Below are 19,541 nucleotides of genomic sequence, written 5' to 3' on the forward strand. Positions count from 1 at the left end.
CTCAGGCTAGTGGAGGATGTCCCTGCCCATGACAGGGGGTTGGACTGGATGGGCTAAGGTCCTTCCAACCCAGACTATCCCAGGATTATCTCCATGGGCAGCTCTCTGGGGTGGGGATTGTCACCTTGAACGAGTTGGGCTCTCAGTCCTGTTGGGGCCAGGCCTGCAGTGGGTCAGGAGATGAGGGTGGTTGAGGGAAGATGTCCCAAGTTCTGTCCCATTTATTGCTCATACATTCCCTGGGTGGCTTTGGGGACTTTGGGGTGACCGTGGGTGGCTCTTGGAAGCAGAGCTTCTCTGTGCATGTTTTCAGCTGCACTCACAGCTCTGCCCCCGTGTCCCTCTGGCCGGGGCTCGTCGTGGGCAGGGACTGCGTGGTCTTCCTTGCCTTCATTCCATGGGCACTGGCACTCCAGAATGCGCCTCTGGGTTGGTGTGGAATTGGGTGGCATGTTGGAAAAGAAGCTGGGAATGCTTGAAAACCTGCTGCAGAGTCTCTGATGTCTGTTCTGTTCCACTCAACAAAGCACCTCTACACAACGAGCAGATTCTTCTGTATTAGAAATTACCTTTACTTAGTTGGCTTTTTGTCTAAATCCTTCTTCTGATCTTTATTTTTTTTCCCTTCCATCATGGAAAGGTGAATGGAAGTGGCACTTCAGCCACCAAAGCCTTTCCTTTAGAATCGCTGGTTGTTTTTTTGTTTTAAAAATTTTCCAAGGGGCTTTGCAGGGGAGGAGGAAGGAGCGTTCTCTTTTCAAGTGACTCCGGGGAATAAAAGTATAAAGGACAGGAATGATCAGAACTGTGCTGGCAACGGAACAATATTTTATTTTTGAGTACCAGAGCTAATTGGAGAAGGAATTCACACAACAATTTTTGCAATCTAAGGATGAGTAAACATGAAAGGGGCTCTGTGCTCCTGAACATGCTAATTTGGGGCTGCGTGTGCAGGGAGGGGGGAAACGGCCTGAAGATTAAATTGGAGACAATGCCTGGGATGTTGCACTCCAGGCTTTGCTTCTTACGTTGCTGGATCAAAGCCACGAGGCAAACTCTGTGTCCAGGGATACCTGTTGGGGTGGGGGTGGAACTTCAATGCACCTGCAGGGTGGAATCACCAGAAAATGGGGATGTTGGCTCTGATTTGGTGGAAGTGCTTCCATGGGCACCTGGGGACCCTGGAAATGCTCCCATCCACTGGCTGATGGGAGGCTGGAAATGGGGCTCTCGAGGTTTGCAGCCAGCAGAGCCCATTGCGGGGTCGTGCTGAGCCCCCACAGAGCACAGGCAGGTTTGTCCTGCTCCCCGGGAGGTGAAGGCAGAAGGTTTTCCCTGGAGAGGCTCCAGCCCTGCCGTGGAACATTCCCCCCACCCTGATACGCTGCTAATACGTTCCGGTGGTTAATTACTCTCGCTCTTTTAAAGAATAAAACCTCACGTACTTAAAATAATCCCCATTATTTCATTGTTCAGCCTGAGCTGAGCCCAGCCACCCCCGCTCCCGCACAACTGCAGGAAAGGCTGTTCCTGACAGGGAAAACCTGATGGGCATTTCGTGCCTGAGCAGCAGCTGGGGGGGTTGAGGCTTTGGGGGGGCACATTCTGCTCTACCTGCAAACCCAGGGTGTTTCTCCCAGGACATCCTGAGGGTCACCGGGGCCAACTCCAGGTGATGTTGCAGGGCCTGTTGTGATAGGACGAGGGGTGATGGATTCAAACTAAAAGGGGCTTAGATTTAGACTGGATATAAAGAGGAAATTCCTGGCTGGGAGGGTGGGCAGGCCCTGGCACAGGTTGCCCAGAGAAGCTGTGGCTGCCCCTGGATCCCTGGAAGTGTCCAAGGCGAGGCTGGACGGGGCTTGGAGCAACCTGGGATAGTTGAAGGTGTCCCTGCCTGTGGAGTTGGAGGATCTTTAAGGTCCCTTCCAACCCAAACCGTTTGAGGATTCCATGATCCTGCTGAAGCCCAGTCTGACAGAGCAGTCTGGCTCTGTCTGCCAGGGACACCCTGGGGAGCAGCTCCCTATGGGATGTTCTCCTGGAGGGATGAGGGGTGGCTGGGGAGCCTCGTCATATGATGGGGACCCCCAAGCAGGACAGTGGGGGGCCAGGGGCTCAGCGGGACCGGGGACGTGGCGGCTCAGACTCTGAATGCACCGACACATCTGGCTGGTACCGGGATGTGCTGGTGTATTCTCATCCTTTTATTTCGCCAGTGTTATTTTAATCCGCTTTTCTCTCACATCAAACTCCTCTTTCTGCAGAACACAGGGAGGTATCAGGTTTGTGCCCTTTGTGGTCGGTACCAAAGGGCTGCGATAGCGCGGTTTTCCCTCAGAACTGGAGGTTTTATCCCTGTGATAAGTTTAGCTTCGCCACAGTCATCGCTTGGGCTGCTCGACTGGCTCAGATGAGTGCAGGGAAAACGTTTCCACATTTAGCAGAGGAAGGGGAGGGCTGGGTGTCCTCAGGAAGGTTCCCATTCGTGTCACCCGGGCACGTGTGGGTGATCCCTGGGGGCTCTGGCCGGTTTGGAAAGTGGCTTTTCCTTCCACCTGAAGTGGGCAGGAATGTTCCTCTGGCTTTATCAGACTTCAGGTCAAGGTGTTCTTTGGCACAACTTCCAGGGTGGAGGATTTCCAGGGGCGGAAGTCCCCGGGAGCAGCCTGGTTTTCCTTGGAGCTGTGCAGTCGGAGAGAGCCCCTTCCTTCCAAAGCCTGTGTTTCCCACATAGAAAATAACATGTAGAGAACCTTCTTTTCAAATGAAGGAAAGATTAAGGCACAGCAAGAGCTGATTTGCCAAAGGGCACCCAGGGAAGCAGTGGTGGATCAGAGATGGAAGCAGAATCCTCAGCTCAGCCCGCGCCTGCCCCATCACCTTTTTCCTTCCCTGCTCCCTGGCTGCCCAGGTCTTAAGGGATAACCAGGACTTGGATTTCCATCCTCTTAAAAGAGGCAATTTAAGGAGCTTTCCATGGGAGCAGAGCTGCAGGTCACCTCCTCCTTGCCGCTGAAGATGTTTTTCTCCCCCTTTCCCCATCCTCGTGCTCCTTTCGAGCCTCTTCGCTCTCCTCCTTTCCCACCGCTCGCAGCCATTCTCCCAGCTTCAAAAGGTTTCCTAATTACCCTAATGAGGTCAGGAGAGACCAAACGCTTCTGCGACTTAAAACAGGGGTGGGAAGGGGCTTGGGAGGGGGGAAATATCCCGACTGGTGCCTGTACGAGGTGTCGTGGGAAGGCGGCGTCTCCCCCTCCTCACGTTCCCCCCACCCTCCCATCTCCAGCGGAAAAAAAGGGAAATGTGGACAGAAGGTCTCAAATGTATCAAACAGCTTTTAAAAAGAAATTCCTTTTGCCTGTCAAAAGAACAAACAGATACACCAAAAACTGTCAGAATTAGTGTTGGAGTAATTGCAGCAGCTCTCCAAGGTTAATGCTCCATTAACGAGCAGCTCTCACGCAGCTAAAAGCCAGGACGAGACAGGTTGTCAAAGGCTTCCAGGAGATTAAAGCGCCGCGTTCCCAGCCAAACTCTCCCGTGGATGTTGTTTGGGAGGGAGGGAAGGGGGGTGTTTGTGAGGTGGGAGCATCACCAGCCCTGGTGTTGGTGGGGAATCACCACCCCGCAGCCCAGGGAAGGTTTCCAGGCCTTGGGGAGGTCACTGCCCCTGGACCATGCTCACCTTTAAACATTCTAGGAATTCTTTGGCACCTTTAGGCCGAGTTTAAAGTGTGTTCTGAGGGCAGCCCGAGCCCCGGGTCTGGGGTGGGAGCCATCCTGGTCTCAGGGAGGAGTGGGACTGGGGAGAGTGGGATACTGGGGGCTCTGGCACCTCAAGAATTGATCCTGCCCAGGTTTCAGCCAGCTCAGGGGGTTCCAGCATCATTTGGAACAGAATTGGGGCCTGATTTCATTTCCAGGCCAGTGCAAGGCTTGTTTAAATTGCAAGGCTCGACCTTGATTCTTCTCTAATGGAAAAAAGAAAAACCATTCCAAACTTCCAGTGAGGCAGCACTGGAAGCATCACCCAGGGGTGTGTGATGGAGCAGCTTTGGGATCACCTTCCCATGTGAGTCTGGGTGTTCAGCACCTCCCAGCACAGCAGGGTGGCCCTGAGCTGAGGGTTTTATAAAGCAGAGCTTGGCCCAGGAGAGTCACATCCCTGCACAGGTGGGATTTGGGGCTGTCCTGTGCAGGGCTGGGGGTGGATCCCTTTCCACTAAGGTTATTCCGTGGTTCTGTGACTCTAAGGAGCATTTCGAGTGGGAAGAGGCAGTTCCACTCCGTGTGGCTGCAGCAGCACTGACACAGGGTCCCCTTGGACCCTCGGGAGCAGCTGCAGCCCCGTAACACGGGACTGGATCCTGAGCCCGGGATCCGGTGCTGGCACGGCAGGATCTGGGTGAGCATGGGCCAGTTTTGGGTGGTGAATGGCTGGGAGCTGACTCGAGGAAGGTGAGCTGTGAGCTGTGGTGTGAGAGGCCTCTTGGAAGGAGCGGCCGTGAGCAGGGGAGATGAACAATGCCATAATTAGGGAATTAAACCTTCCCTGTGCTTCTCTTTCCTTACCCTGATACAATTTGTACCGATCAGACCTGGGGTGCAGCACGGCCAGACGGGGTGAGCCGTCTGCACAAGAGCAAAACAAGCTCCTGCCCAGCCCCTGCCTCTTCATTAAGTCGATTTGCATTCCTAATCTCCATTTGCCGTTATTATTTTCCCCCTTGTGCCGAGTGCCGGAGATTTGCATAAAGTTCCTTTTTTCTTGTTTTTATTCACGCTCAAGGTCAGAGACTCGGTGAGACACTGACGAAAACAATCCCCTCCTCACCCTCCTTTAATTCTGTGCAGAAACATGTCCTGGGGATTTTAACATAACAATTGCTGGGGAAGGAGGGGGGGCCCTGAATGGAGCGCTTGGAGGGGGGACCCAAACAGAGCCCTTGGAGGGAGGAGACCACAACAGAGCCCCTTATGTGCCAGAAAGCTGCCCAAAGGAGAGATGCAAATCCACGATGGGAAGGGAAGGGAAGGGGGAAACTAATCCAGGAGAGACACCAGTCCTTCCTCGTTCCGTTGAAATGGGAGAGCTGGTCCAGCTTTCCCAGAGCCCAGAGCAGACCCTGCAGCGAAACCTCCCCGAGCTGGGAGCACCAAGAGCACACCCAGGTCGGGTCCTCAGCCAGGGCACAGCACCACGTTCCTGTATGGGCTCCGTGGTGCCAGTGGGCACCACCCTGGGGCTGATTTCCAGATTTTTCCTGGTTTTCCCAGGTGTGGCACTGCATTTGGAGCCCAGGGGACTCCAGTTTGGATGGGGCACAGGGAACACTCAAGCTCTGCCTGCACCTGTCGAGTTTTGAACCTCCTGTAAGGGGGAAAATCCCCTTTTATCTCTGAGGTGTTTGCAGGTTTCTGCTGGATTTAGGAAGGAAGGAGTGAGGAACTGATATTCCTGGGGGCTGGTGAGGGGCTGGATGGTGGCAGATGGTGGCTGCTGGGGTGGTGGCCCAAATGCTCCCGAGTGACCCAGCCAGGAATGGGGAGGGATCGATTTTTGGGGCTGTGGAATGTTGGATGGCCGGGCTGGAAATGGAGCTGGCGAGAGCCGGGAGGTGGGTTTTGGCTGGCGCTGTGAGCACAGAAATATGTCTTATTTCCCAGAATTGGGAGGTGCTTTTTTCCTGAGGATGCTCCAGGGCTCTCAGCTCCCATGATGTGAGTGTTTTCCTGCCCCTTTAATGCTTCACTAAACAGTCTGAGCAGCCGCCTCTTAATGCCCCAGCAAAGCACAGAACGCTCCGGAGCGGAAAGAGCAGCGAGGAAGGAGAGGGATGGAAAGGGAAGAGAAGAGGCTGTGAGGAGAGGCAAAACCAGGGAAAAGTCACCTTTTCCCTTTCACATTCCCAATCCTTGCTGGTGTGGAGGCACTGGATGCTGAGGGTCCCCCTGGCTCCTGCTGCTCCTCCAGGGAAGAGCTGGGCTGCACTTGCCCTCTCCCAGCCCTTCCTGGGCTCTGTCCTGCAGTGGCAGGGGGGGAAAGGGATCCCTGGGCCACTGGAGCAGGGCATGGACCCTGGAAAGGACCCTGGGGGTCAGGTATTTGGGGTTGGGCAGGATTCTCCTGGCCTCTGTCTAACTCCCTGGTGAGCATGATGGGGCCAAAATCCATCGGCTTGGTGCCCTGCAGCCCATGCCAGGGATCCTGGCTTGGTCCTCGCTGGGTGTGTGCTTCCCAAACCCTGGGAGCGGCCAAGGACAGAGGGGGGAAAAAAGGAGAGATTTAATAGAATTTTAACCCATCCAGGAGAAGTTTTACCTCCTCCTGCCCTGCACTGAGGGAGCCGCCGGCTCTCCTGTTTTAATCCAAGTCATTAAATTCCCTGCACTCCGTGTCCCCTCCCCGGCACCGCTTGCCCTGCCCGTTTGATCCGCAAGTACCAAAGGTACCGCCTCGGGCTGCGACATCGGCATCCTCGGTCGCCATAGGAACGGGGGCTGGGGGTCCCCCGCGCCCGCCCCCCCGGGGCTGAGCTCCAACGAGCCTCTGAAGTTGGGCTTCTCAAGGCTGGGGACACGGCCCCCCCACGCCGGGGGGCACGGCCGTGCCAGCCTGGGAAGGGGGCGGGAGCAGCCGGAGCACAAAGACAGAGGTTATTGGTGTCAAAGAACTCCAGAGGCTGAACCGAGTCCACATCTGCCCTTAGCAGAGGGGAGTGAAAACCGGGAGGAGGGAAGGGGAGAGCCGGGAGCGGGAGCCAATTATTGCTGGGCAGGGTGGGAGGAAGAGGAGGAAGGTGATGGAGATGTCAGCGATGGGGAGGGCGGCGGTAGCTCAGGAGGGGTGAGGCTCAGGGCACAGTTCATCACTGATCACAGAATCATTGAATATCCTGGGTGGGAAGGGATCCACAAGGATCATGGAGCCCCTGGGGATGTGTTGTAGGACTTGTTGCAATAGGACAAGGGTCATGGTTTTAAGCCAAACCATGGTGAATTTAGACTGGGTATAAGGAAGAAATTCTCCCTGTGAGGGTGGGGAGGCCCTGGCACAGAATGACCAGAGAAGCTGTGGCTGCCCCATCCCTGGAAGTGTCCAAGGCCAGTTTGGATGGGGCCTGGAGCAACCTGGGCTAGTAGAAATTGTCCCTGCCCATGGTAGCGGGTGGAATGAGATGAGTTCTAAGGTTCCTTCCAACCCAAAGCACCCGGGGATTCTATGAATGAATCATAGAATCGTTTAGGTGGGAAAAGGCCCTTCAGATCTGTGTCCCTGCCTGTGCAGCCGCTATCCTGATGGCTGGGGATTCGAGCAGCCCTGGGGTGTCTGAGCCTTGGCTGTGGGTGAGCCAGGGGCAAAGGCAGCTCTGCCCTGAGGGCACACAGCCCCGGGGCCTCTGCTGGTGGCCACCACTCCCCACGGCCTGTGAGTGACGTGCCTGACCCCCCCTCAGCCCCTCCGCTGCCTAATTGCTGACAGTTATTTACTGCAAAGGCAGGGGCACACGCACCGCCGGCTCTGACAACCCGTGTCGAAGCCCCGCTGGAAACTACGGCTTTACAGCTTTATTTACTACCCCTTCCTTCCCAAACAGATCTATTCCCTCTCCCCTCCGGGTGCCGTGGGGCTCCCTGCCCAGACCCCATCCCGGGAGCCCCCCTCGCCGGTCCATGCCTGGCTGGGCGCTGACGGACGGGCACAAACGGAGCCCCCCACGCTCCGCTGTGTTGATTTGCTGTCTCTCAGCCCCTCGATGTTCAAACATAATTGGTTCTGCTCGGCGCAGTAAACACCGATGTTGTCGCACCAGCGAGCGGAAAGGGCACCTACACGCAATTAAAATAATTGGGCGCTACCTGGCTCTGATCCCCCTCCCCGCCGCTGTTCTCCATCTCCCGCCCTCCACCCTTTGTTCCAGCCCGTCAGCCCATCCCTCTCCTTCCCTGCCAGCTCCTCCTGGGGCCTGTTCTCTGGCCAGTCCAGAGCAAGGGGCTGCCCCGTGGAGGGGGAGAGTCCAGCGCCGCTGGCCTTGGCCCTGGCACAAGTGCAGGATGAGTTCTGCGATGAGGGAGATGATGCTGCAGCCCAGCCCCACGAAATATAATGAAGGCCCGGGGGACTGTACCAGCTCCTCGGTTAAAAATGATGCTGTTATATTTAGACAAGGTAACTGGAGGCCCCTCCGGACAGCGCCGAGTACAATTTTTTGTTTAATGATTCCATAATCTGATATAATATCGGGCCTGTAAGACATAATGAAGACCTGGGGGAGTTTACATCTTCGCAGCATTAAAGGGTCCCTGCTCGGGGACGCGGCCAGGTGGAGGTTTGAACTCTGATGCAGTCAAACGTGTTTTTCTCTGGGTTTGTCTGACATGACTGAGGGAATCCAGCAGCCGTGGGGAGAGGGAATGGAGCAAGAGCAGCCGTGTTCACACCGACCCCACAGCTGGTGCTCGCGCTGAGGGGGGGCACCGGGAGGCTTTGGGGGCGCAGCCGGGCCCTGCAGGGCTCTGTGCTGGGATCTGCACAGATGTGCTCGGTGCCGGTGTCTTCAGGAGGTCGTGGTGGTCGTTGGGAAGTTGTGGTCAATTTTGGGAGGTTATGGTGGCCGTGGTGGTCTTTGTGAGGTTGTGGTGGTTTGCAGGAAGTCATGGTGGTCTTTGGGGTTCAGCTGCCCCCTCCTCTTCCCAGGTGAATCCCAGCCCAGCCCTCACACCTTCCCTGTGCCAGGCTCTGCATCAGGGCTGCTGGCACCAAACCCGGGGGAAACAGGGCTGGGCAGAGCCTGCTTTGCTGAAGGGGTGATCACAGGCTGAGGGTCCTTTGGTGGCGCCCAAACAGCGGGGTGACTTTTCCCCAAAACACACAGTGACACCAAACATCCCCAGGATCAGCTTCACACGTAAATCTCTTCTCCATGTCCATTTAGGAGCAGCCCCTCAGTGGATCCTGGTCTGGAGGGACTGGTGGCGATGCCTCTGCAGGTGCCTGGAGGAGGCAGAACCCTCTGGTGAGTCCCACCAGTGCCGATGGGTGAGCCAGGACCCTGCAGTGAGACCCCCTGGTGCTGTGCTGGGTGCTCTGGAGCGCTCGGGTGAGTCCTGCCGGTGCCAGGCTGGATGCTGCGGACGATTCCCGCTTCCCGGTGTGCTCCTGTCTGGGTATCTGTGCCGGGAGATAACCTAATCCCATTTAGCCTTGGAGAGAGCCGGCGGATCCGTCCCCTGGGAGCCAGCGCGGGGCGGGGGGTGGTCTGTAATGAATTCCCATCATTCCAGCACAAAGGGAGCTTACAGGAGCGCTCGCTGCAGAAAATATGAGGGTCGCTGCCCTATCATCCCTCCGAGACATCCGTCGTAGTTCAGTGATTCCCGGCTGCTGACAGGCAGCGGCCCTGGGAGGCAGAGCCGGCCTCGCCTTCCCGGCTCTTTCCTGCCTGGAAAATGACTTTTTCTGCCAAGCAAAAGGATTTAACGCCCTGCCTGGGGCTGTGCTCGCCCGTCACCCACCTGAGCAGATGTGTGGCCCTGGGGGCATCGCTCTTTCCTGCCCGTTCCTCTTCACCCCCAGTTGCTTTTTGATCTGTATTCCAGCAGCTCCTCGGGGGTCCCAGAGGGAATGCACAGCTCCAAGTCCTGTCAGAGCTGGGGGACCCCTCAGCCCCTGGATGGGAGCCAGGGGACGATGGTGTGCTGGTCCCAGCAGGGTTGTGTCAACACTGGGGAGCCCTGCAGATGCAGGGGCAGGTTTGGGAGTGCTTGGGGAGTCACCCAGGGGGTCCCTGTGACAGGTGGGCTCCTGGGACCCATTCCCTGGCTGGGGCCTATTCTAGCTCCCCGCTCTCCCTCCCCTCTCACCTTTCTTTATTTGATTCATTTTTTTCCCCCATTTTTTTTCTCTTGGAAAACCACATGGTGGAACTTGCCCCCTCCAAGCTGGCTCTTCCTGCGGCTCCGTGGCTCGGCCGGGATGTCTCACCTCGGGAGCTGCCAATCCGTCTCTGTCAAGCTGTCAGCCCGGAGCGCGGGCTGGAGCCGCTGCAATTCAAAGTGGATTAACTCCTCGGGCTGCCCTCCCTCCCCCGCCCCTCCCCATTCCACTTGGGTGGGTTTTGGCCGAACAGAAAACGCTTTTCCCCCGTGCTTTCCATATTCAAAAGCTCCCGGAGCGCAGCCGGATGGAAGCGGGGGCTGCGGGGCCGGGGGCTTGGGGCTGGGATTGTGGGGTCGGTGGCCGTGGGAGAGGGACGTGATGGCCGTGACACCACCCTGTGTCCCTGTAACGCCTTTAGTGGGGTTCTGGGAAAGGTCTGGGCAGGGATGGGGGTCTCCTGCTACCCAAAGGGGTGAAGGGCTGCAGATGCCCCCCTAAAACCCCTGGCTGTTTGGCTGAGCTGCTGCTGCTCTTGTCCCCACACAGTTGCAGGGCTGTGGGGCTGGGGGCTGCGGGACTGGGGGGCTCCAGGATTAGGGGGCTGAGGCCTGCAAGACAGGAGGCTCCAGGGCTGGGGGGCTGCAGGGTTACAGGGCTGGGGACTGTGGATTTTTGGGGCTGGGAGCTGCTGGGGTTGGGGGGCTGCAGGGTTCTGGGGGTCTGGGATGGAACTGGGGTCCTGTGGGGGTCTCTGCACGGCTTCCCGGGTGACCAATTCCCCCGGTCAAAGCAGGGCCCGGGGCTGTGACCCGAGTGCGCGGTGCCGGCCCCGGGGGGCCGCGAGGGGCACCGGCACTAGAGGGGGGTATTGCCTAAGCAATGCGGTGCCGCCGCTGCCGCCGCCGCCGCCTCGGCTCTGGGGAGAAACCGCAGGATTTGGGCAGGATTTTGGCCCTCGGGGGGTTCCCGGCCGGTTTTCCAGGTGTCGGCTGCGTTGGTATCCAGGTGCCATCCCGCACCGTTCCCGCCCTCTTCGCGAAGGGGCTGTGGGTAAATTAATGTTTGGAAATTGCTTTGCGGACGCTGCTGCGAGCGGTGCCACCGGCCCCGATGGCCGAGGGACAGCGGCCGCCGAATGCCACCGAGCCAAGGGGAGCCGCCCTCGCCCGTGCCAGCACGACTGCAGCGTGGGAAGGGTTTATCCGCAGCTGAATTTTGGGGCTGGGTGTTTTAACGAGCAGCCGAACATGCCCGGTGCTGCTGGGGGAGGGTGAGAGCTGCCCCGGGCAAAGCGTGTCCGTGCGGGGCGGCTGCGGGAGGGGTTTGGGTGTTCCCGTGCTCCGGGTTCCCACCCTGAGCCGCGGTTTGGGGCTCTCCCCGGCCCGCTGGAGGGGAGCCAGTGCCCGGGGTCTTGGGGGCCACACAGGAGCTCCGGGGGCAGCCACATTTGGGGTATCATTGTGGGGTTTTGCACTTTTGCACCTCTGTGGCTGCTTATTTGGTTTCTGGAATAAAATGGGAGCTCGGGGAACCTGAGGGGGGAGTGCGCCAGTGGCCTCTGCAGGCGGGCAAAGCCAGGGAGCTGGAGCTGTGCCACAGTCTGGCCCTGCTGATGGATGTCCCCAGTGCTGCACCCCCAGGCAGGGGTGGGCCCCTCGCTGGCCTGTGAGGGTGTCGGTGTCCATGAATGGGGGTCTTTTCCAGTGCGTGGGGTTGGTGCCCGTGGATGCCACACAATGCCACGCTGGCTCTCTGCCAAGGATCCCACGGTTGGCTCATCAGCACCACTCTGTTGCCACCGTACCGGGTGTCTGGATCCCCCTGGCAGCCAGGACTGCCCCTCACACGGATCCCGTGTGTCCCTTTCGGAAGCTCCGAGGGACCTCCCTGGGCCCCTTTTTTTCCTGTTGCAGCTCCGTTCCCAGCCTGGCTCTGCTCTGCGCCGGCGCTTCCCGGCCCTTTCCCTGTGACTCCTCACCTTTTTAGTGGGAAGGTTTTTTTTCCTGTCAGTAGCGAGTATTTTCCATAATTTCCCGGCCGATCCAATTAACGCTGAGGAAGGCGGGTGTGAATTATCCCTCCCTGCATCCAGCCTCGCCCCCTGCGCAGAGCTGGGGGTTGGAAATTGCAGGATTTGCAGTAATTAAGGCAAATAGTTGTTTTTGTGTGGTAAGAAAAACAACCCGGTGCTGGTGGAGAAGCCAGAAAAACCCTGGAAAAGGTTTTCCTTCCCGTTACCAGGATTGGGGAAGGAGAAGTCGTTCCATTCAAAGTGAGGCTGGGTCCCCCCAGGCAGGGACTTGTTGGGACTGATCCTGGGAGGGAGGGAAGGAACATGCTGGAGTGGGTGTGGGGCTGCTCCTGCCTGATCCCAATGGATCACCCCATTTCCCAGGGAATTTGATCCGTGATCTCCTGCACTTCTGGTGGTGCTGAATGGGCTGAGCTGGAATGCGTGGGGTTGAACTGGGATGAGCTGGGATGTACTGGGCTGGACCGGGTGCACTGGGCTGAGCTGGGATGCCCTGGGATGCGATGGGTTGAGCTGGGCTGTCCTGGGAATCACTGGCTGGTGGGTGCCCACTGGGGACCCGACACCCTGATCCATGACTCCGTCACCAGCTGCCAACAGCACCTGGCCTTTGGATCGCTCCTGTTCCTCCACCACAGAACAGGGGTGGAATTGCTGAGGGTGGTGGCAGCTCCAGATTTTAACTGGCTGAGGGTGCCCCCAGAGCTGCCCCTGGGGCTGCCCCCGCTGTCCCCGTGCCGGGAGGGATCACGGCTGGGCCTCCCGGAGAGCCTGGAAAGGCTTTTAGCGGCTTGGCTGGAGAAATGGAAACAAATAAAGTTGACAGACAAGTGTCCGGGTTTATGGCAGCGTCCGCTGACAGGAGGGAGATTGGCTGTCGGGGGCTTGATGGAGACGGATCCTGATGGGAGCGGGATGAGGAGATGGATAACCTTGATGGAGTTGCTGTGCAGGAGGACGCTCCGCCGGCGTTATTCCAAGATAATTTGGCTTTTATTTGTTTTCCTTTGGGGAGGGGGAGGGATGCGCAGCCCCACAGTCCGTGGAGTTTTTTCCAAATAGATTTGCTAAATAAATAATGAGGAGGGTCCATATTTTATTTATGTCCCACCTCTCCATGCGGCGCTGGAGGTGTTTTACACCGGGCCTCTCCCTCGCTTTTAGCACAGACAAACTCCGAAGAACACATCGGATGGAGACGGATTTACAGGGATATTTGGATGCTGAGCAGAAGGACAGGCAGAGGGATGTGCTGGAGCTGCTCCTCCCAATGGACTTAATGGGCACCTTGGTGCTGTTGTGAATCCGACTGGAAGCCTCTTTGCATCTGCAGGCACCTGAGGAGCTCTGGGGGGGTGGTGGGTCTGGCTCAGCAGGGCTCAGGGGAGACCTTAACACCGAGGGAGACATGCCAGAACATCCAGGGGGACATTCCAGTGTCCATGGGAGGAGGGTCCAGAATCCACCTGTATCGCTCGTCCTTCTGTAGCAGCCTCTGGAACCTGGGGGAACTGGGGGGGTCTGGGGAAGGAAGGGATCCTGTCCAGTGAGCACTGGACCCCCCCAGACAGCCTGAAGGGGTGTCCTGGCTCAGGGATGTCACTGCAGGGCCATGGGTTGTCCTGGCTCAGGCATCTGGTTCCAGAGCTGTGGCTGGGTGGCACACCTGTGACCAAAAATCCCACTGGATTTTCCCTGTCCTCCCTGGAGCTGGACAAAGCCCCACAGCAGCTCCAGGGCTCCACAGGCCACCAGTTCTGTGTTACTCCCATCAGCGTTTTCCAAGATTTTGACAAAGGAAAGTTTAATTTATCCCTGGATTGGAGGTGAAAACATGTTCTTGCGGGCGGGGTGTCCACCCGTCTGTCCATCTGCCTTGGCCGCTGCGGGTCGCAGGACACATCCCTGTCCCTTGTCCCCTCCGCTGCGAGCCCTGGCTGCCCCCCACTCAACCACCCCCCGCTGTGGGCCCCAACACCCCCTGTCAGCCTCAAGCCAAAGGACCCACAAACCTCCCTCCTGCTCCCCAAGCCCGTGTGACCCCTCCTCTTCCAAACGCGCCCCTTGGCCAGTGTGACCCCCCCCTTTTGCAGAGTCCCAACCCCGCGCAGGTATGACCGCGCCTCTCCCACCCTTGCCGGTGTGACCCCCGGTCGGTGTGACCCCCGGTCGGTGTGACCCCCAGCCGGTATGACCCCCGGTCAGTGTCACCCTCGTTCCCCCCGTTCCCGCTCGGGGCGCGCGCGCCGGCGGTGGCAACAATGTGTCAGTGGCGGCGGGCGGGGGCGGGTCCGGCGCGCGGCGGGGCGGGGCCAGGGGCGGGGCGCGGCGCGGGGGCGGTCCCAGGCGCGGGGGCGGCGCCGGGCGGGGGCGCGGGCGGCAGGCGCAGCATGGCGCGGCGGCACTGAGCGAGCGGCGGCCTCCCGGCCCGGCCTTTGTCTCTCCGGTGTCCCCGGGGCGGAGCAGCCCGCGGCGGGGCCCGGGGCTGAGCCCGCGGGTGCGGCGGCGGCGGCACCGGGGGCTCGGTGCCGGGCGGCGGCGGCGGCGGCGCCGCGGGGCTTCGGAGGAACTTGGCCGAAGTTGGGCGCGGCGAGGGGGCGGGCGGGGGAAGGTTCCCGGTGCCGGGGCGATCCCCGGGGCGCCGCGGGAACCGGTCGGTCCCCGCCGCCCGCGCGCGGGATGCGGCTGCCCCGGCGCCGCCGCACCGCGGCCGCCCCCGAGTCCCCCGCTGACGGCGCCCGGGGCCGCGGGCGATGGTGAGGGCTGGGCGCCCGCCTGCCGCCGCCGCCCGCCGCCCGCCCGCCGCCCCCGGCCGGCCCCAGGGCCCCGCCGCCCCGTGAAGCGGCCGGAGCCGCGCCCGCCGCCCGCCGGGACGATGGTGCGCTGCGGGGCGGCCGCGCTGCTCGCCGCGCTCCTCGGCGTCTGCGTCTGGACCGACGAGACCGGGAAAGTTATCTCGGACCGGTTCGCCGTCTACTGGAACCGGAGCAACCCCAGGTGAGGCGGGGGGGGGTGGCGGGGGCAGCCGCGGCGCCCGAGTTCCAGTCGGTGTTTCCCCCCCGCACGCACCCGGTGACAGCGGCCGCCGCCGCCCGTGGCGGGTCGCGTCCCGCTCCGACCCCCGGTGGGCTCCGGTGAACGGGCTGGGCGGCCCCGGGGAGGGGGGGGCGGTCCCCGAGGGTCCCTCCCCCGAAAGTTCCCGCGGGGCCCCGGGCGGATCGTCCCCGGGGGCTGCGGCAGCGCCGGGAGCATCACGGGGCGCGTTCCCTGCCTGGGGCTGCGGGGGGAGCGGGCGGCGGGCGCTGCGGCTCGGCCCCCCCGGCCCCTCCGCACCCAACTTCGGGGAAGTTCAAGTTCCTCCCCCCGCCACCCCCGTCCCTCTCCCAGGATGAAGCTTCTGCGAAAACCCCGAAATCTACCCAAAGCGGCGGGTGCGGCCGCGGGAGGGGGCCGGAAAAGACGATTTGGAGGGAAACGGCAATACCGGCCTGGGGGGCTCCGGGGGGCTGAGGGTGCGGGGCTGGGGGTGACCGACCCCACTGCTCCCGGGTCATTCCCATCCTGGAAGTGCAATCTCCGCAGCTGGCTTCGTTTCCCTGCTCCAGTTTGGAATTTCAATTTTTCTGTGTGTTCTTTCTCCCCCAGCGTTTTTTTGGGGGGCGAGAGTTTTGTTTCTGTCTTATTTCTTTGTTCATAATATTGAGGAACCCAAAACTGCTGGCAAGTTGGAAGTAGGAGGCATTCCGCTCCGGGAATGCTCAGGTGGTTGGAACCCCCCAGGACCCTCCACTCACCCTGCAGGGACACCCCACAGGGTCTGAATGGGCTCATTTGTGGGGGCACTTATAGAAGGCAAAAAAACCTAAAAAACAGCCACTGAACCCCCATTTCCCCCCCAGTTCCTCGAAGTTCTCCCAGCCCTGGCAGCATCCCTGGCAGCAGTGGGGGGTGAGCTCTGTGGGTGCTCTGTGGGTGCTGCTGCCCCCATGGCCCCCGACTTTGGGCTACCCCGTTTTCTGGGTCAAACGGGGGGTTCTTTGTCCCCCTCAGTCCCTGCATGACGAGGGGCCACAGTGTGGCCTGGTCCTCGTTCCCAGCGAGGCAAGGTGGCTCCTCTGGCTCATCCCCTGCTGTGGTGGGAGCTCCAGGAGGGGACCCTCGGTGGCTCCTTCTCTCCCTCGATGACACCAGTGCAGCTGATGAAGTTCCCGGCTGTGTTTCGGCGCCCGGAGCGGGTGGGACACACACGGGGCCGAGGACCCTCACCAGCACCAGCGTCCATCCAACCTCCACACGTCCTCTTGGGGGACCCACTTGTGCCCCTCACACCGCCCCGAAATTGGGACGAGCCCATCCCTTTGTGCCGTGGCGGCGGTGCCTCTGCCACGGGCCGCCCGTGGTGCATATGGATTTTATTATCTCCCTCACATTTTTGTGGGGGATTGTAAGAGCCAGGGAATTATTTTTTTTTTTTTTTTTTTTGCCCATTGCGAAGTTTTTGGTTTCTGCTCCTGGTGCTCCCCAGCTCCCACACTTTGGGCTCTTTTCTTTTGTTCTCCCAAATGCCAAACATGTGGTAGGCCCCCCCACCCCGGTCAAACTCCGGCATCCCAGGGACGAGGGTGGTTGGGGCGGTGGCTGGGATTTGGCACCCAAGAGTCCCCGTGGCTGGGATTTGGCACCCAAAGGTTCCTGCAGTTGGGAATTGGCACCCAAAGGTTCCTCTGGCTGGGATGTGGCACCCAAGGGTTACCATGTGGTGCTGACTGCCAAAGGTAGCCCGTTGGTCGTTGGGTAACGGGCGTCCCGGGACCCGGCATCGGTGATGGCGTCGGCGCCGTCCCTTTCGCCCCCTCGCAGGCTCTGCCGAGAATTTATCCTCGGAAATACGTGGTGGATCATTATTCCATGTATATATAGATATGTGTATGTATATAATTTTTTTTCCTAAATCCGCTATTGGCAGGGAAAATATTTTCGAGGAGGGGGAAGTAAAATGGAGCGGAGGAAGCGCGAGGGGCTGGGAGGGAAGAGCAGACAATGGCTGGTGGGTTCAGCAGCACGTCCGCAGCGCCGGGCTCCGGGATGTGACCCAAATTCCCCCAATGTGGGAGCGCCCCGTGTCGCCAGCGCTCCCCGCCTGTGCCTTCGGCTCTCGGAATTCGAGGCAATTTATTAGGGGTTGCAAAGATTGAAATTGCCATTGAGTTTCCTGCTTATTCCCTTTTTCGAACCCAGCGGTGGGTTTATTTTGTCTCTGGAGTTACTACAAGACTGTCTCATTCTTAAAAACGAAGAACAACATATTTATGATTTTTCTGGTCCCTCGTTTTCTTTCTTTCAGCCTCCCCCCACCTCATTTAATAAAGGGGAAATCAAAAGGGATTAAAAAAAAAAGGGGGGAAAAAACCCAAGGTTAAAATGCCCTGTTTGAACCCACAGACCTGCTCTGCCGCTAAATATTTTTCCTCAGGTTTATACAGCAATCTATATTTTATAAAAGACAGGAATAAATCTCATGGTCGATATGATTTGCCCAGATTAGAATAATTCTATATTTCATAATTGGGGCTAAATTAAAAATAAGTGGTACCTCGGGATGCTGCAATTTCCCTGTTCTGGGGAGAGATTTAACCACTCGCTGTGGATTTACAGGTTTATTTTTATTTTTAAATGATTTTGCACGGATGCGTTGGGAAGAGGTTTGGCTGGCTGGAACTCCTGGGTTATCTGGGAAGAAACGAAGGAGGACGAACGCAGAATTGTGTAATAACGGGCTGTTTCGGTGCCGTGTGGAACGGTGGATTTTTGCTCCGTGGCACATTCGGGGGCTGCCGATGGTCACTCTCGGGGTGTGGATCCGTTGGCCGTGGCCGGGCCGGTCGTTGGTGCCGGTGCTGTGTGTCCAGGGCGGGACTGTGGGGCCGGACCCGGCACTGTGGGCAGGGGTCTGGCACCGTGGGTAGGTGTCCATCACGGTGGGCAGGGGTCCGGCACAGCAGGCAGGGGTCTGGCATAGCAGGCAGGGCTCTTCCCGCCGGCACTCCGTGTTTCCCGGCTGGCGGTGCAGGAGCCGCTCACCCGCAGGGTTGGATTTGCCTTGGGATCCAACGAGGCGCAGAGGGTCGAGCCGGGTGTCCCAGAGCACCCAGCATCGCCCAGCGGGTTGGGGTCCCCCACTGCCCCCCGCACTGCAGCGCGTTTAGGATGGGTCTCAGTGCCCTACATCACATCGTGCGGCAAAAAAAACAGGGATCTGGGAAAACCTCCACGCTGTGGGGGGAAAAGGTCTGTGGGAAGGAGAGACCTGTCCTCAGAGGGTCCCCAGTCCTGGGATCCTGACCCACGGCCCTGGGCCTGTTCTGGAAACCCCTGGAAGGCCAAGGAAGGATGGAGGGTTTGGGATTTGTTCCCATCCCCTGCGCTGCCGACAGCCGGGTGACGGGCAGGGAATCGTCATTCCCAAATGCCAGTCGGTGTTCCTGCAGCCATCGCTGCCGTGTGCCTGTATCCACAGCGGGAATGTGCAAAGTGCTGGGGGTTCCCTGCCTGTGTTTGTGGCACAGATCCCTGTGTCCGGGCGGGATCGTGCCCGTGGCCTGGTTTAACGCCGAGGTCACGGCGCTGCCTCCGAACAGCTCTTTGCTGATTTCTGTATTATTTTTCGGTGTGGTTTGTGAGCACAGCTGGGATTTCTGTTCTGCTCCTCTGCACTCCCCAATCCCGGGATCGGGAACCGGAGAAATGGTTTCTAGCAGAGGGATTTGCAGAGCCAGGTGATGCTCAGGGCCAGTGGTGATGGCAGAGCAGGACTTTGGGGGGCGAGGGGCCCAGGCCACAGGGGGGTGAGGTTGGGGTGAAGTGGCCTTGGGGTGGGGGTTTGGATTGTGCTCCCCATCCCATCGGATTTTGTGCCCCTTTTTTCCTGTGTTCCCATCTCCCGGAGCCGCAGCCCTGGTTGCTTTGTCCGAGAGCCCGGAGCGTGGCGGCCGTGGCCAGGAGAGATGTGGCCGTGGCCGTGACCCACTGACCACCCAAGCCAGAGCCAGCTCACCCACCCATGTGTCACGAGGGGCTGTGACCAGGCCGAGGGCGGCTGCATGTGCCACCTCTCCGTCGGGGGAGCACAGACGATGCCAGGATGATTTTTGCAGGGGAATTTGGTGCTGGCGAGGGGTGGCCGAGTGGGAGGGCTTGGCTCAGGGGGAACCCATCCATGTCTCTATGCTGGGTCAGCTGTTTGGGTCAGCCCTGAAGTGGAGCTGGATCCCAGAACCTCCATGTCCCAAACCCGTCTAGGGCCTTTGGGGTCTCCCCCATCCCTCTGTGTGTGTCCCTCCCCACTCCCATGGGCATCACACCGGGGTCTGCAGCAGCCCCTGGAAGAAACACGCCCCGTTCCCCCTTTGGAGCGATCTGAGTGTGAATTTTAACCCTGGCCCTCGGGTTGTTCCCGTGTCACCATCAGGCCGAGGCCCCTCTCGGGGTGCCGGAGCGGTGCTGGGTGTTCGGGTGTGCCGGCGCTCGGTCTCATCCTGCGCAATTCCTGCTCTTTGAGTTTTCCTCGCTCCGCTCTCCCTTTGTGCCGAGATCACTCCCAGCCCTTCCCACCCCTCTTTTCCAGCC

General features: G+C 59.4%; 2 protein-coding genes across 2 annotated transcripts in view; both read left to right on the forward strand.

Moving 5' to 3' along the window:
* The window catches only part of NDUFS7 (NADH:ubiquinone oxidoreductase core subunit S7), a 95,847-nt gene that overhangs the window by 6,322 nt on the left and 69,984 nt on the right, over window positions 1-19,541 (forward strand). The window lies entirely within an intron of this gene.
* Window positions 14,757-19,541, forward strand: part of EFNA2 (ephrin A2) — a 36,280-nt gene continuing 31,495 nt past the window's right edge. The window contains exon 1 of the mRNA XM_050321296.1: window positions 14,757-14,912. Within this exon, the coding sequence (XP_050177253.1) occupies window positions 14,791-14,912 (122 nt within the window). The 5' untranslated portion in view covers window positions 14,757-14,790. The remainder of the gene's footprint in view (window positions 14,913-19,541) is intronic.

This window comes from Myiozetetes cayanensis, unplaced genomic scaffold, assembly GCF_022539395.1.
Source record: "Myiozetetes cayanensis isolate MyiCay16 unplaced genomic scaffold, myiCay2020 scf26, whole genome shotgun sequence".
NCBI lineage: Eukaryota > Metazoa > Chordata > Aves > Passeriformes > Tyrannidae > Myiozetetes > Myiozetetes cayanensis.